Source organism: Giraffa tippelskirchi, chromosome 4 (genome assembly GCF_054371585.1).
Source record: "Giraffa tippelskirchi isolate mGirTip1 chromosome 4, T2T-mGirTip1v1.2.pri, whole genome shotgun sequence".
NCBI lineage: Eukaryota > Metazoa > Chordata > Mammalia > Artiodactyla > Giraffidae > Giraffa > Giraffa tippelskirchi.
Window position 1 is genome coordinate 141,193,656 of NC_137278.1, and position 18,095 is coordinate 141,211,750.

General features: G+C 34.8%; 1 protein-coding gene across 4 annotated transcripts in view; it reads right to left on the bottom strand.

Annotated features, from left to right (window-relative positions):
* LRRK2 (leucine rich repeat kinase 2) overlaps positions 1–18,095 on the bottom strand; it is a 197,008-nt gene that overhangs the window by 83,665 nt on the left and 95,248 nt on the right. For all 4 annotated transcript variants that reach the window (XM_081594156.1, XM_081594153.1, XM_081594154.1 and 1 more), the window contains exons 26-31: positions 15,913–16,006; positions 12,702–12,888; positions 11,416–11,597; positions 5,715–5,944; positions 5,173–5,300; positions 3,041–3,259 (exon numbers count right to left, since the gene is read on the bottom strand). In XM_081594156.1, the coding sequence (XP_081450282.1) occupies positions 3,041–3,259; positions 5,173–5,300; positions 5,715–5,944; positions 11,416–11,597; positions 12,702–12,888; positions 15,913–16,006 (1,040 nt within the window). The remainder of the gene's footprint in view (positions 1–3,040; positions 3,260–5,172; positions 5,301–5,714; positions 5,945–11,415; positions 11,598–12,701; positions 12,889–15,912; positions 16,007–18,095) is intronic.

Here is an 18,095-nt window from a genome sequence, read left to right on the forward strand (position 1 = left end):
CAAATCATTAACCTTAAATAAAGGACCTACTATTTTCTAAGACATTAAATCTACAGGCAATAGATATGCTACCATAAAAGTCAGGATTGTAAGAGCTTTGGGACTTTATTTTTCAGATGAAAATATCCACATCCAAAGTAAAACTAAATTTTGTTCTTGCTATTTGAAAAATGTAATATTAGTGGGATGTATATATAAACAGTGAAGTCTGGAGACAGACATGAAATTTCCTCACCAAGCTATGGTTTTTCATGGAAACCAGAACTTGGAAAAATAAAAAATCATCTAAACCCCAATGATTCTATACGAGAGGATGATTTGGGGTCTCTTACACTTAGAATCCAATTAAAATCAAAATTTTCATAGAATGACCTTATGATGAGAGTTTCTGTAATAAAAATATTTCCAAACATTTTTTCTTCTTAAATATCTAATTTTAAATAGAAATACAACTTTAATAATAGTGAATGCCTTTGCAAACCACCAGGTGGCAAACTCTCCTCATTTCTCAACCCATGAATATATTCTTGACAATAAAGAATAAAATTTCTACTTGAATTCTTCAACTTATTACAAATAGAAATTGGGTTTATTATACCTGCGTGTGCACACACACACACACACACACACACACAAACTTTGTACTTGTTCTTTTAACTTGATCCTTCAGTAACCTGATTTATAGCAGCCGTAACCATTACTTACATATTTACCTCCAAACAGTCAAGATTGTTTTGAGGTACCCCTTGAACCAGAAAATTAAATATAATTTCACTAACCTCCAGTTTTCATATTCCCTTTCTTCATCGTTTATAAATTAAGATAAAACAGAACCTCAGATTGAGTTTGTGTTTAACCTAAGAAGGGAAACCTACATATAAAAGTAAACAAGAGTTCACACAATAAAGTAACAAAGGGATGGGCTTAACAGGGCTGGATTACAGGGTGAGCAAAGGATCCCACTCTGCTAAGGGGCTGGACAAGACTGAAAGGGACATTGTTGGCATTGATTTCTATTTTGTCCTACTTCCTTTAACCTTTATCAGCAGGTCACCAGCAGGCAAAAACAGAAAGCTTTTATTCTAAACTCTGCATGGACACATGTTAATAAGAGTGAGACACACAAAGATTATAAAAGATCAAGATAAAAGGAAAAGATGAAAAACAAATGAAAGGCCAAACAAAAAAGATTTCTAATAGATTAAAAGCTGCTGACTGAATATAGGTTGAGGCACCTCAGGGAGAAAAGAATATTCAGGTTCTGGCAGGCTTATTGTTTTGGGGTCATCTGAATCACTATTCTGCAAAGCAGCCAATTGAATTTTCAAACCAATATAACAGAATGATGCATCCATTTGCAATATATACCTTCCTTCAAATAATACTGCCATTTCTCAAAGCATTTGTTTTTAACCTGCTCGTCCAGTATTGCCTTCAGAGTTCACATACAAGTGCAGAAAGCAGACTGGTCTTATTGCCAGTAAACTGGTATACCTTGCTATTAGCCTAAAGTAGTACCAGTTCAGCTTGATGAATCAACTACTTTATTCATAGACTTCTTCAACTAAATTCAGATTTTCTCAAAACAAACTCATACTTTAAGAATTCTTTTTTAAAATATGATAAATGGTCTGATATCAATGATAAAAGAAAAGCTATTAAAATATTATAAGTAACAGCAAAGTTCTGTAAGTACAGATATAGTCTCAAAAGGAAACTCCCTGGGTAAAGAGAACATTTAATTGAATATATTAATTTGATGCATTTGTTTCTTAATAGTCATGTCACTCTTTAATCATATGTCTCACAAAAGAGTAGCAAAAACTAGAGATAAATGATATTTTATTCTTCTAACATAAAACACCATTGACCCACATTTGTAAAAGCTTTTATTAATTGTGATAAATGTGTGGAAAGATATAAATGTGCAAATTTTGTCTCTGGGCACCGCAAAGACTGGCACACTTATAAATGGCTCATTAAGTTTTGGACAGAGCATAATCTGTGGAAATGGAACAGAGCTAAGCCAACTGGACAACGTGTTATAACCAAGGTGACCGTACAATTTATCATCCAAACTGGAATGCTTCTGAGAATGTAGTGAGACACAATTAATAATTACACTGGGACTGTCCAGGCAAAACAAGACCCTTGTTATAAGCCACAGCTTTGATCATTAGTACTAATGAGCTAAACCAATAGAGACTAACAGTGAAATCCACTATTGTGTTTGTCATATTGAACTATTCAAAGTGTTTTTCAGTACAGTTTACACCTTGCTATCTGTAGAGCCCAGGTAAAATTTCTTTCTCTTTCAAATACTAAAAACAAGCATTTGTTAACCAATTTATTTGTGTTTTATGAACTCTATGAACTCTATTTGTCTTACCAGAAAGAAAAACTTTGTAAATCAAAAACATAATTTTTAAAATGAAGTTTGTATGAACTAGAATATTGCTTATGCATTGTTGAAAACCAAATAGTGACCTTGGTGACCAGATGAAAGAGCCTTCTCTCAATATTGAGGAAAAAAAAATATTTGAAAGGAGGATCACAGTGACAAAGACGTGAAGGAACAACAAAGACCAAGATAAACATAAAACAGAAACTCCAAAAGAAAGGAGCAGATGGAGAAAAAACAGTCAAAGAAAAATACAAGAAAGATAACTCCAAGATCCCAACATCCATCTTTATCCTTTTGATTGAATCACTACAATAGGATGTTGGGAGAGAAAGGGCATCAGAAACATGTCCCCAGATTCTCTCAGTAACATTCTCTCAGCCTCTCAGACATCCTTTTAGTTTCTCTCAGGATCCTCAATTATTTTTAATTCCCAATTCTGTGAGTTCAAAATTAAGCCAAACATAAATAATTTTAAAATAAAAAGTACTTGAATAACGCTAACAGCTAAGAAAAACCCACACTTTTAAGATAGTTGTTCTCTTCTCAAGACGGCTGACATTTCTTAGCAGTTTCAGAATGTAAGACTTAATAAATTATATTTATCTACCACCTAGGGTAGGCAATGAACCATGTTACCTTGAAATTAAGGCTCTCATTGATGATGGTTTTCCGAAGTTTTGCCAAAGCATCGGATTCCTCAGTGGCATTCACAAAGTGGTAATCTCGTATTGCAGGAAACCCTCGTTTGTTCAAGAGTTCCTTGGTAATTTTACTGATACAGGCTTTGCGCTGCTTCTCATCAGTAACATCTAAATGTGTGCCAACAAGAATCACAGGGGAAGAAGAAGCACGGGCCTATGGGGAAAGATACAAAACACTCTTGTGTTTGTTTTAAAATCAAGACTGCTTGTATTTCCATTGATATTCATTTTCTATGAAATTCACTTGAGTCGAAATGAGAATTCAAAAGACTTCAAGAAGAATATGATAACTGTCTTTCCTTCCTTAAACCTAAGGAAACAAATTAAACTTAAGAAATTTTTAAAAGTCGTTTTTATGCTCCTTCTTAATCTAGTTATTGTCACTTTTCAGGCGGCCTGTATGACACTAACAGCACATTTCTTTCTTCTGTGCCTAAAATGGGTTATTCTTTAAGTGTGCTTCTAGATAAAATAGTATTTAATAACACCCAAATAATATCAGAGTAATACAATTCGTTTTATACTTTCTCTTCCTTATCTGTGAATTAAAGCTCATTAATTCATATTACAGCAATTCAGTGTGGATTCTACAAAGAAAAAACAAGTCACTAAAGCAATAAAGCATTTGGACAGTAATTTGAAGTAGAGGATTTATTTGGCAAAAACAGAACTATGTTCAGCAATGTGGAACTGAACATTATTTTTCATACAAAGTTAAAAGCACATAGTATTTCCTTCCTGACCACTTGCCCAGTCCCCATCTCTTTGAGACAGAAAAGCTTCATCTATATTATTTCATCTGATTGATGACTGTCATTTATAACTTTATTGCTACTTCTGTCTTGGGTATTCCTTTGGAAAAGGTGTATGGATTCATTACATATTCTAATGTATTGTCTATAGATTATAAGATAAAGTCAAGCATGTATCTGCTGATACTTTTTAAGTTGACCTGTCTTTATACTTAGAAATGTCTCTTAATAGTAGGCTTCCCTGGTGGCTCAGATGGTAAAGACTTTCCTGCAATGCAGGATCCCTGGGTCGGGAAGATCCCCTGGAGAAGGAAATGGCAACCCACTCCAGTAATCTTGCCTGGAGAATTCCATGAACAGAGAAGCCTGGCAGGCTACAGTTCATGGGGTTGCAAAGAGTCATGCATGACTGAGTAACTATCACTCCCTCACTCAAAGCAAGTACTACTGCAACTATACTATTTGCTCATTTTGGCTATAGCTACAATAAAGTTTTTAAAACAGGAAGTTAAAAAAATTACCAAAATGACAAAATAAGCTTAATGGAGCCAAAATATATGCCAAAATTTCCTGGAAAATCTTTTAAGGTTTGCCTCACAGAAGAGCCTACTAGAACATTATTCAATGACTATTCATTTTTACTTTAGTCTCAATTCTAAAAAGGCACATATTTTTAAAACTATATATACATGAAGGAATATCTAACAGCAAGAGACAAAATGGAGAAATTACAAAATTTCAAATATAATATTTATCTAGGACCATTTAAAACTGTAAGTCCCACAGAGCTTTACAATAAATTGCCTCTGAGGACACAGTTGGTAATGCATAGATTGCTTCTTTTTCTTACTACTGTTTAGTTTAAATTAAGGAAATTCATATTATATATAAGTAATAATACCAGGGAGCTTCCTGATATCCTTGTGGTTAGGATTTGGGGCTTTCACTGCCATGGTCCAAGTTCAATCCCTGGTCAGAGAACTGAGATCTTGCAAGCCACCCAGTGCAGCCAATAAATAAATAAAATAAAATAAAATAAATATAAAAAATAGTCTAACATATATGCTCATTTTTAACAGATTAAAAGGGCTTCAAATTTCTATACCTTTCATTAACATAGAACATACTATTTTCATGTCACAACTTAATTACTCCTAAAATTTCCTAACTCAAAGTTTAAGAGCTTCTAACCTTCTTGAAAAAAAGTATTTGAAAAGTCTGTTTGATGGTACTATTTGCCCCAAATAAATCACCTTATATACAATAAGAAAACCCATGAACTAATTTCTATTTTCAGATTATTAGATCATATCACCTTTATATTGAAAAGCCAAGGCTTCATGGCATCAACTTCAGCTTGCCCTTTGCTGAGGTCATAGACTGCAAGATACAAGGCTCGCTGGGTCATAAAGTGGGGATGAGTGCTGTAGAATTCCTCACGACCTAAATAAAGATTGGAGAACTTTTCAGTCTTTCAGAGAATAGACAAGAATCCTCTTCTTCAAAAATAAAGTTAGGTGGCACTACCCACTATTTACCATACCAAAAAAAAGAGAGAGAGAGAGAGAAACAATCAAAAGATAATAGTTACAAGATTACACTGGGTTTTTACTAGGGATTGACAACTTCTTGCATATGTGTCAGCTACGTAGCTTCAGCTGACATGTGCTGGTTCCTAACATTTCCTTCCATGGCTTCTCCATTCTGGTGGCAAGGGAAGAATTAGGAGAAACAAATGACTTTGGAATAATTCCATATGATCCATCAGGTCTCTGTAGTATTGGAACAGAAAATTCAGTTTTTAAATCCCTGCTTTAAAAAAGATATCTGAATAAAAAATTTTAGCAAAATAAATACCTGCAAAATCCCATACATTCAGAATGAGGTCTTTCTTCCCTTTGCCTCTTATTTGGATGGGCCAGTCTTTCACATCAATGCCAACTGTGGCACCTTGCATCCCAAGATCTGATTTCTTGATTTTCATTAACTGCTGCAATAAGGTGGTCTTGCCACTCCCAGTATTTCCCACAATCATAAGTTTCATTCGGTTATAGGGTACAGCCTTTTTCAACCGCTGCTGAAGAAACCTGGTATTTGAAAAACAAAAATAAAATAATAAACTGCTTAACAGTATACTTAGACTATAGGCGAATTCTTACACACTGAATTATTTTAAATACCAAACTGTCATAATGTACAGTATGCAAAAGAGCACATAACTCATAATAATTTAATAATGCATGTGTCTTTCAATGCACTGTTAATACATCTACTTTGTTAGTGATGTTGGTCTAGCTGATGATTGGAAGCCTCATCAAATATAATGATACTAGAAACAATGTATCAAAATGTTTAATACTCATTAAAATTTTATATAAAACACATACACACATGATTTCTTTAAATATAACAAATAAAACTCTAAAAATTATGAAGCATAAAATTTTACAAAGCCCGTAGGATAAAGAATCAAGGTAGATCTATGTTTAGTTTTTTAAAGAATCTCCATAATGTTCTCCACAGTGGTTGTACCAATTTGCATTCCCACTAACGGTGTAAGAGGGTTCCCTTTTATCCACAACTTCTCTAGCATTTATCGCTTATAGATTTTTCGATGAGGGCCATTCTGGCTGATGCGAGGTGATACCTCATTATAGTTTTGATTTGCATTCTCTAAGAATTAGTGATACTGAGCATCATTTCATATGCCTCGTGGCCATCTGTATGTCTTTTTTGTAGAGATGTCTATTTAGGTCTTTCTCCCATTTTTGATTAGACTGCTTGGTTTTTTGATAGTGAGCTCTATAGGCTGTTTGTATATTTTTAAAGGTTAATCCTTTGTCTGTTGCTTCATTTGAAAATATTTTCTCCCATCCTGAGGGTTGTCTTCTCATCTTGTTTATGGTTTCCTTTGCTGTGCAAAAGTTCTTGTGTTTAATTAGGCATTAATTATTTGTTTTTATTTTCATTATTTTAGGGGATAAGTCAAAAAAAGATCTTGCTGTGACTTATGTCAAAGAGTAGTTTTCCTATGTTTTCCTCTAAGAGTTTTACAGTTTCCAGTCTTAAATCCATTTTGAGTTTATTTTTTTATATGATATTAGGTAGAATTCTAATTTCATTCTTTTACATGTAGCTGTCCAGATTCCCCAGCACCACTTACTGAAAAGGCTGTCTTTTATCTACTGTACTCTTGCCTCCTTTGTTATAGATTAGGTGACCATAAATATGTGGGTTTATCTCTGTGCTTTCTATCCTGTACTGCTGGTCTATATTTCTATATTTTGTGCCAGTACTATACTGTTTTGATTACTATAGCTTTGTAGTATAGTTTGAAGACAAGGAATCTGATTCCTCCTGCCTCATTTATCTTTTTCAAGATTACTTTGGCTTTTCAGGGTCTTCTGTGTCTCCATACAAACTATAAAAATTTTTGTTCTAATTCTGTGAAGAATGTGATTGGTAATTTGATAGAAATTGCACTGAATCTGTAGATTGCTTTGTGTGGTATATTAATTTTCTGTCAATTCTATCAATTCTTTCTCTATCAATTCTTCCAATAGAAGAACATGGTATATTTTTCCATCAGTTTGTATCCTCTTTGATTTCTTTCATCAGTGTTTTTTAGTTTTCTGAGTATAGTTCTCTTGCTTCCTTAGGTAGATTTATTCCTAGGTAATTTATTCTTTTGTTTTGATGGTAAATGTGATTACTTTCTTAATTTCTCTTTTTACTCTTTTGTTGCTAGTGTATAGGAATGCAAGAGATTTCTGTGCATTAATTTTGTATCCTGAAACTTTACCAAATTCATTGATAACAGCCCAGCAGTTTTATGGTAGAATCTTTTGGATTCTCTGTATATAGTAACATGTCATCTGCAAACAGTTTAACTTCTTCCTTTTCAATTTATATTCCTTTTATTTCTTTCTCTTCTCTAATTGCCATGGTGAGGGCCTACAAAACTATGTTGAATAAGAGTGGTGAGACTGGACATCCTTGTCTTGTTCCTGATGTTAGGGGAAATGCTTTCAGTTTTTCACCACTGAGAAGGATGCTTGCTGTGAGTCTGTCATATATGGCCTTTATTATGTTGAGTAAGTTCCCTCTATGCCCATTTTCTGCAGAAGGAAATGGCAACCCACTCCAGTATTCTTGCCTAGAGAATCCCATGGACAGAGGAGCCTGGTGGGCTGCTGTTCATAGGGTCGCACAGAATCTGACAAGACTGAAGTGACTTAGCATGCACGCATGCATTGGAGAAGGAAATGGCAACCCACTCCAGTATTCTTGCGGAGAAGGCAATGGCAACCCACTCCAGTACTTTTGCCTGGAGAATCCCATGGATGGAGGAGCTTGATAGGCTGCAGTCCATGGGGTCGCTGAGAGTCCGACACAACTGAGCGACTTCACTTTCATTTTTCACTTTCATGCACTAGAGAAGGAAATGGCAACCCACTCCAGTGTTCTTGCCTGGAGAATCCCAGGGACAGGGGAGCCTGGTGGGCTGCCGTCTATGGGGTCGCACAGAGTCAGACATAACTGAAGCGACTTAGCAGCAGCAGCACTAGCATGCCCATTTCTGGAGAGTTTTGATCATAAAAGGGTGCCGAATTTTGTCAAAAGCTTTTTCTGCATCTACTGAGATGATCATATGATTTTTATTCTTTAATTTGTTAACATGGCATACCACATTGATTTATTTGCATATATTAAAGAATCCTTGCATTCCTGTGATAAACTCCACTTGATCATGGTATATGATCCTTTTAATTTGTTGCTGGATTCTGTTTGCTAATATTTTATTGAGGATTTTTGTGGCCGTGTTCATCAGTGATATTGGTCTATAATTTTCTTTCTTTCTTTTTTTTTTTTTGATAGGTCTCCCCTGGTGGCTCAGTCCGTAAACAATCTGCCTGCAATCCAAGAGACCCAGGTTTAATCCCTGGCTTGGGGAGATTCCCTGGAGAAGGAATCTTTTTTTGTGATATCTTTGTCTGCTTTAATTATCAGGGTGATGGTAGTCTTAACGAATTTGGGAGTGCTTCTTCTTTTGCAACACTTTGGAAAAGTTTTAAAAGGATAAGAGTTAGCTCTTCTTTAAGTGTTTGACAGAATTTTCCTGGGAAGTCATCTGGTGCTGGACTTTTGTTTATTGGAAGATATTTAATGACAGTTTCAATTTCATTACTTACAACTGGTCTTTTATATTTTCTAATTCTTTCTGGTTCAGCCTTGGAGCAATCCCACTGCTGGGCATACACCCTGAGAAAACTATAACTCAAAAAGACACATGTAGCCCAGCGTTCACTGCAGCAGTATTTGCAACAGCCAGGACATAGAAGCAGCCTAGATGTCCATCGACAGATGATAGGTAAAGATGTGGTACATATATACAATGGAATGTTACTCAGTCATAAAAAGGAATGAGATTGAGTCAGTTGAAGTGATGTGGATGAACCTAGAGCTTGTCATAAAAAGTGAAGTAAGTCAGAAAGAGAAAAACAAATATCATATATTAATGCATATATATGGAATCTAGAATAATAGTACTGATAGACCTATTTGCAGGGCAAGAATAGAGACATAGACACAGAGAACAGACTTGTGGAAACAGGGTGGGGAAGGAGAGGGAGGATGAACTGAGAGAGCAGTATTGACATATATATACTACCATGTTTACAATAGTGGGAAGCTGCTGTATAGCACAGGGAGCTCAGATCAATACTCTGTGATGACCTAGATGGGTGGAATGAGGGGAGAGGTTCAAGAGGGAGGGGATATATGTATACATATAGCTGCTTCACAATGTTCTCCAGTAGCAACTAACACAACATTGTAAAGCAATTATATTCCAGCAAAAAATATCAAAAACATCAAGTTAGAGTATATAAGCATACTGTTATACTCATCCTTGATAGTGAGGTTCTATTTGGTACATGTATTCATATATTGTATACATAGTGTACATATTCATATATATTGTACATGCATACATATAACGTACATGGAAAGGAAGAGCATATTGGTTAAACTACATTGATACACATAAATGATTTTACTATCAGCAGATAATATGTTGCAATTCCTAACAATCTTAATGCAAAAGTAATTGAAACTTACAAGAAGTGCTACAAGTGGCTAACAATACCACCTTTAAATTAACAGAACATGTAAATGTTCTCAAAAATAAAATACATTTAACTATGTTAAAATGTTGCCACAGTTCAAAATTAGAATAGTAAACTAAATCATAAGTGAATCTTAGGGAATATTAACTGATTCATTCTCACAATTAACAGGACTCTGAGGAACATTCTTGATAATCTGCATCACCAATATACAAGAAAATCAATGCTCCAAATATCTATTTATTAAGACTTCACCATTCTTTGTCATTCTTCAAAGAATCTAGTGAGAACTACAATTTCTAAATTATTCCAGGTCTATGTTCTCTCTAAAAATGTTAAAACGTTTTAAAAATATTTAAGTTACATAGCAGCTTGATATCATAATACTCTTAAAACTTCTTACAACCAAATGTTTAGTAAGAATTGAACAAATTTTATATGAGCATCTTTTCCAGTTTCAGGAAGGAAAATCATGGGAAATAATTATGTAGGATGAGAGGCAGTCATGTTTTTTAGCATAGCTGCTGACAAACACTTTGATCATAAAACAGACAGAAAGTTAAATATAAATTAAGAAAATTTAAGGAAGAAAATTAGGTAACTAGATAACTAGGTAATTAGGAACTACAAGTTAACTGATAATGCAACAATTATTAATCGTATGCCAGACTCTGTGTTTGGTGCCACGAATGAAACAGAGAGTAAACACAGCCATGGTCCCTGACTTAGTGGATATCACAGGCAAGTCAAGGATACATTGAGAGGTGATAACTGAGCTGAAATCTGTAAGATAAATATAGATAGGAGCAGTTTGTGGAAATAAAAACATGATTTTATGGGTAGGTAACAAGACTATCATGCTCAAATGGTAACAAAGAATAGAATAAAGTTCATTATTAACTTGAAGTTCATAAAGTATAAAATCAGAAACAAGCATACTTGAAAGTTTTGGTGGTTTCAAAAATGATCAGGTTGAGTAGGTTATCAGCTTCATAGGCAAAACAGAAGTAATTTTATACCCTTTAAGTAACTATAATGCTTTCAGATATAATAGACATATGATAAATACTTCCTACATGAAACTCAGATCGAGAAGCCATTATATTCTGCTCTATTTCTTCAGCTTGATAATTGGTAATAAGAGAACAAAGATTAATAATTTCCTTTTAGAGTCCATTTCTACTGAAAAGCATAATAAGGAGAAGTCATTTTCTCAACCTTAACTTGGCCAGGAGGAAATAAAAAGCTCTGAAGTGGCACCAAATAAACCCATTCACCAACTAAAAGGCAAATGACATACAGTACATCATGCTAGATGGTCCTATACATTCTTTTTTATGAATTGTAACTATATATCCACCAAAATAATGAGAAAAGGACATCGGAAACAAATTTAGTAAAAAAAAAAAATCAAAATAAAATTATCTAACCTTATGATGTCTTTGGCTTTACATCCTACATGTTTAAAATCAAAATTAAGATGCAGTTCATCCAGAGGAAGATCCCATATTTTGCTTAATTTCCCCATTTCATTGGGAAAGGATCTCAGTTCCAAGTTGTAACTAACATCAAGAGACGTCAGATTTTCAAGACAGCCAATCTCAGGAGGAATCTTAATGAAATAAAAAAGAGCAAACGGTGTTGGTGGGAAGGAAGAAAAGCGTGCTGCCAAAAAAACAAGGTGCTACTAGAAAACGAGAGACTCAGAGAATCTATGAGCAAACTGTACAGCCTTCCAACAGAGTTCTAAAACTTTCCAAAGGTTTGTCATAGTTTCCATCAAAAATGTTTGAAAACAGAAATATAAAGACTTACCCAAAATAATCTATGGTATTTGTTTATAATCTTTTAAAACCCATTCTCCCTTGGAAGCATATTTCATCGCTTCACAACATTGAAATAAAGAAGTTTTTTTATATGTATCCAAATCCAATCGTCTGTGGCTTCAGGCTATTCCCTCTCACTATGTTCTTCAGTAAAACCAAAGATCTAATCATCACAAATTTACATATAACAACATTCTCAAAATACAACTAAATATTTAAACCTTCGGTGGCATAATAATTGCAATATTCCAAATTTTTAAGTAATACTCATTATTTTTATAATAGCTAACAGTAATCTGATGCAAAAAAGCTAGGTTCCAAAACTATGCAGTTATTCTGGAATCTCATGGTTTCAGACACTTGACTCTCTTCGGCTTTTATAAGCAATAGGCTTGACGCTGGCAAAAAATATGTTTTCTGGGATGAGTGGATAGTCAACTTCAGATTTATAATAAAGACTGGTCCATTTGGGTGAGGGGGTAGGGGAGTATGATGGAAGAATACAGAAATTTAAGAATGTGGAAAACAATGTCAGCTGAAGAACAAAAGCTATATATGGCCTGGAGACAACTTGAGAAATGCAGCATGTCTGAGAGTCTGTTAACAGATCAGAGATTTCATGATATATTGACACAACTAAAGCATTACATGCATTTGTAATTAAACATATATAAATATATAGATATTCAAAATAAAAGAGAGTACAAAAGGCAATCTAAGGAAATTAAGCATGTTAGTATACCCATTTACCTCAGGGTAGGATTAGATCTTACTCAAAAAGTAAGCAATATCAAATAACAGATTTTGAAATGGTCATCTATGATAACAGATATTACAAAAGCACATTTTTTCAAATTGGCAATAATTTTAAACAAATATGATCTCTTTACCTCTTTCAGTTTATTATGAGAAAGATGTAGTTTCTCTATTCTAGACCATGCACATGCTTTTTCACTCAAGTCCAAGATACTGATCTGATTATGACTAAACAAGAGTTCCCTTAAATTCAACGATCTCCAGTGCACAGGACCTGGTAGATATCGAATATCATTGCTGCTCATATCTAAGGACCGCAGGCTGAAACAATACAACGTCGAGAATAAAAATCAAATGAGTTATTTCCTAAATACATGAAATAACATCACAAATAACTTTCAGCAGAGTAAGAAAAAGATATAATTTTAAAACTAATATTATTCAAGTCAGTTCTAATGAGGCGGATGAAACTGGAGCCTATTATACAGAGAGAAGTAAGTTAGAAAGAGAAACAACAACACTGTATATTAACGCATATATATGCAATTTAGAAAGACAGTCAGAGAAGGCAATGGCACCCCACTCCAGTACTCTTGCCTGGGAAACCCCATGGACGGAGGAGCCTGGTAGGCTGCAGCCCATGGGGTCGCGAAGAGTCGGACACGACTGAGCGACTTCATTTCCACGTTTCACTTTCATGCACTGGAGAAGGAAATGGCAACCCACTCCAGTATTCTTGCCTGGAAAATCCCAGGGACAGAGGAGCCTGGTGGGCTGCCGTCTATGGGGTCGCACAGAGTCAGATATGACTGACGCAACTTAGCAGCAGCAGCAGCAGCAGAAAGACAGTAACAACAATCTTAAATGCAAGGCAGCAAAAGAGACACAAATGTAAAGAACAGGCTTTTAACTCTCTGGGAGAAGGCAAGGGTGGTATGATTTGAGAGAACAGCACTGAAACATATGTATTACCATATGTAAAAAATGACCAGTGCAAGTTCGAAGCATGAAGCAGGGCACTCAAAGCTGGTGCTCTGGGACAACCCAGAGGGATAGGGTGGGGAGTGAGGTGGGAGGGGGGTTCAGGATGGGGGACACATGGGCACCTATGGCTGATTCATTTCGATGGATAGCTAAAACTATCACAATACTGTAAGTAATCATCCTTAAGCTAAAAGACCTTAATTAAAAGAAAAGAAAATTTAAAAAAAACATATATGAGTACACCATTGTGGTTTTTTCATATATGTGAAGGTATATATGGTAGGAAAATAAGGCATGTCTTAATAGGAACATTTAAATAAGGCCCAATAAAAACAAAATTGAGGTCTAATTTTCCTACCTCAGAAATATAAAAATGTCAACCAGAATGTAAGAACGTATTTTACAAACATTTACGATGCATGAGAAAACATAATTAACAAATGCAAAAACAGTCATTAAAATTCCTGCCTTCTATACAAGATTCACAAATATGTAGCTTCCATTTCTCTCTTCAATCTCATTCAAATCTGGAGGAATTTTTCAGAGGTCAGGTCCTCAAGTTTATTATCACTTTTACCAGCTTGTCTCAGTGTGAAAAATAACACTGAGCGTGATATCTTGTATTCAATAGGCCCTCAATGAAAATTTGTTGCTTTCATGCAGGAATAGCTACCCAAAAAGAAAATGAAGTGCTCAGTCATGTCCGACTCTTTGCAACCCCATGGACTGTAGCCTACCAGGCTCCTCCGTCCATGGTATTTTCCAAGCAAGAGTACTGGAGTGGGCTGCCATTTCCTTCACTAGGGGATCTTCCCAAGCCAGGGATTGAACCCAGGTCTCCTGCATTGCAGGCAGACGTTTTACCGTCTGAGCCACCAGGGAAGCAAAGTTTGTAAGAAATAGCAGGAAAACACATGTCACATGTAAGTTTACATGTGCAGAAAGACTAAAGATAGCAACTGTGGTATATTTGACTATGTAAAAGGTTGCCTGGACTTTTACTACTGTTACTGATTCCTTTCACCCAGCATATTTGAAGCATAATAAATTAATTCTAAGCTCTGCTAGACCAAGATTCAGATCTATAAAGCAACATTTTTGCTCTACTTGTAAATGATATTAGATTTTGCTCTAGTTACCTTATAAAAATGTTGAAAGCAATAAAATTAATTTGACTATATTAAAGGTAAGACATGTATGTGTGACCAACAATGCAACTGAGACAAAATTGACAATCGTCAAGTTGTTCAAAGGCAATGCCTCCTGGCTTTAAGACTAAGCCTGGAGCCTAAGGGTGGCCAAGTACATGCTCATTTGTGAAACAAGAGAATAAATTTAAAGAAATACATATAAACACTGGAAATGTACGTCTGAAGATGGTTTCTGAAGTTATAGTATAATTAGGGACTTGATAAACTTCTAGCTCTCTGGGAAGAAACCTTCCTTATGACATTAATCTCCTAATCAATTTTTATAAATAAGTGGTCTCCAAACACATTTTCAGCAAAGCATTATGTTTAAAATATAAGACCATCTATATTCTATAGGTGCCTGTATGTCAGAATTACGAGTCTGAAATCAAACTACCAGTGTGGTGGTTCAAACTATGACTTTGGGCAAGTTACTTCCTCTCTTTAATGAAACAGTGTTCTTATTATAAAGTAGAGATCATAACAGCAACTACTGATATTTCATAGGCTTATTAGTAAGATTAAAGATATGATCCACTGTTAAGCAGTTAGAACAGTGTTCCACACATTTTAATGCTAGTTTTAAATTGACTACTATATATCTGTCTCACACCTTCCATGGCTAAATTACAACTAAGTATTATTTGCCTGTATATGTATATATATGCACATATACCTTTATAGATTTTGCTTATAATATATAACACTAGTAGAATAGTTATTTAAGATGACAACACCTTTGAAAGCCATTTAATACCTGAATTTGCAGTTAACAGGAAGCTTTGTTTTTAATGAAATTAACTAAAAATATCCCAAATACCTGAAACTACATAAATTTTCACTAAAACTGTCATGTATAATCCCCAAAGCAAGTGAAATTTTAAAAGTTAAAAGTGACAGCCAGTACAATCTCATTTGATTATAATAATATAACCATTAATTACTCTTAAATTGTTTCTATGCAACAACACATTAAATTAAAATAAAAGTTTAAAAGTCCAAACAACAACTTAGGTCTTTTGTCTAATAAAAATCAAACATTCATAGATTTTAAAACATTAAGCTTAGTAGGTTTAGAAATCAATTACATTCATATGTCTAAGTTAAAACCAAGTTTCTGAAAGTTCTGTTCCAGCTCATGTGGTTTTTAAAATTAAAATAATAAACTTACTGTGGGAGATGTAAAACTGCTTCTGGGACACACGTGAATCTGTTTTGAGATAATTTTAGGCTTGTGATAGAAGAAGGCAAAAAAGGCATAGCAGCTAAGAGAAAATAAAAGTGAGTTAATGGACATTTTAATCACTTTAACTAGATTTCTACCAGATTCCACACTAAGACAGCTATCAGTGATCTGATATGTAATTTAATTTCCATTCTCACCCTGACAATAAAAAGTTCTACTTTTAAAATTAGTTACTACTACCACAAAATATTAAAATAATGCACCATAATTATAAGAATCTTCTAACCTGAAAGCTCTACAAGTGTCTAAATATAAATTCTTCTAACGTCTGCACAAAGGAGAAATCATTAGAATATTAATTTCAAAGTATGTGTGATATTATGTGACATATACAATGCATGTGTGCAAGTGTGCCAAGTAGCTTCCATTGTGTCCTACTCTTTGCAATACTATGGACTGTAGCTGGCTAGGCTCCTGTGCCATGGGATTCTTCAGGCAAAAATAATGGAGTGGGTTGCCATGCCCTCCTCCAGGGAATCTTCCCAACCCAGAGATCGAACCTATGTCTCTTATGTCTCCTGCACTGGCAGGTGGGTTCTTTACCACTGGCATCACCTGGGAAGCCCTATATATATTATATGTTAATTCAAATTACTGAAGTAAGTTTAAAAAACCATTTTGGAATATCTTACTAATCCACAGTGTGATATAAAAATTCTCATTAACACCATCTTGTAAAGAATATTCTATGGAATAATTATGAAATGAAATTGAAAGTGATAGTCGCTCAGTCGTGTCTGACTCTTTGCGACCCCATGAAATGTAGCCTGCCAGGTTCCTCTGTCCATGCAATTTTCCAGGCAAGATTACTGGAATGGGTTGCCATTCCTTTCTCCAGCATATCTTCCTGACCCAGGAATCGAACCCAGGTCTCCTGCATTGCAGGCAGATTCTTTACCATCTGAGCCACCAGGAAAGTCCATTGAATAATTATGGATGTTACTTAATAAAAGCATTCTTTGATCATATGATCTTAAGAGAATGGGGAAACATTAGGCAAAATAAAGTGAAATAACTCAAAGCTGTCAACACCCAGGTCTCCCGCATTGCAGGCAGACTCTTTATTGCATGAGCCACCAGGGAAGCCACACCAAAGCTGTCAACATTTTGATTTCCAAAAGGGAAATACAGTATTAATACAAGGTACCTCCAAGGAATAAAATTCTATGGAACATAATTTTGGAAACTAAATAAATCATACTGCCTGTTTTGTCATCTGTAAAAGTGCACCTAAATCAGATGAAGTCTGAGATTGTTTAGCGATCTGAAAATCTGTGGTTCCGTGAAAGTGGTTTGAGAAATTATTTCTTAGCATTTTCAGGTTAATAACATGGGTTATCCTTTATCAAGAAAATCTTCAAGGGTCAAAATGTTCCAGGACATTACTAGAAGCTGTCTTCCTAAGAAGCAGAAAGGTACATGCTATACTTTACCTATTTCCAAAAAGTATTTGTAGCAAAATAAATTAGTATAATAGAAGTAATTCTCCACTTAGCAATTAAGAGTCTTTAGGTTCAGAGATTCTTGAACTTTCTCATTATATGTGAGAAAGACTCATAAAATCAAAGAACTGAAACTTCATTTCACAGAAGAATTTTTAATGGTTAGGGTTCCACTGAGGTTATCACCTCCATAGGGTGTTTTTCCAAATACAAGTCCATTTCTACAACTATTAAATTTGTGTTGTGCAAAGAAGGCAGATTCCTGAAACAACTAATTAATTAATTCTATGTTCCTGAACATTTCACACAAAAATCTCAGTGCTTCAATTTCCTCAGTTAGTCAAGCAGAGATCATACTTGTCCTACCCTATAGGATTTTTGTGAGATTCAGCTGAGATGACACATTGACCATATGCTAGCCTCAGGGCCCCTCAGATGCTCTTTTTTCTAGATACAATTAAATGCAACAAACACAGACACTTCCCTATCTCCACAATGTAGATCAGATTTCCTTGAGGTACCCTTGTAGCATCTTGAAACTTATCATCATAGCACTTAGCACAATACACAATTACATTCATTTGTTCCATCATTACTTACTGTCTTCTGAACTTAACTACATGTTCCCTAAGGACAGAGTCTGAATTGCTTTGCTCACTAGTGAGT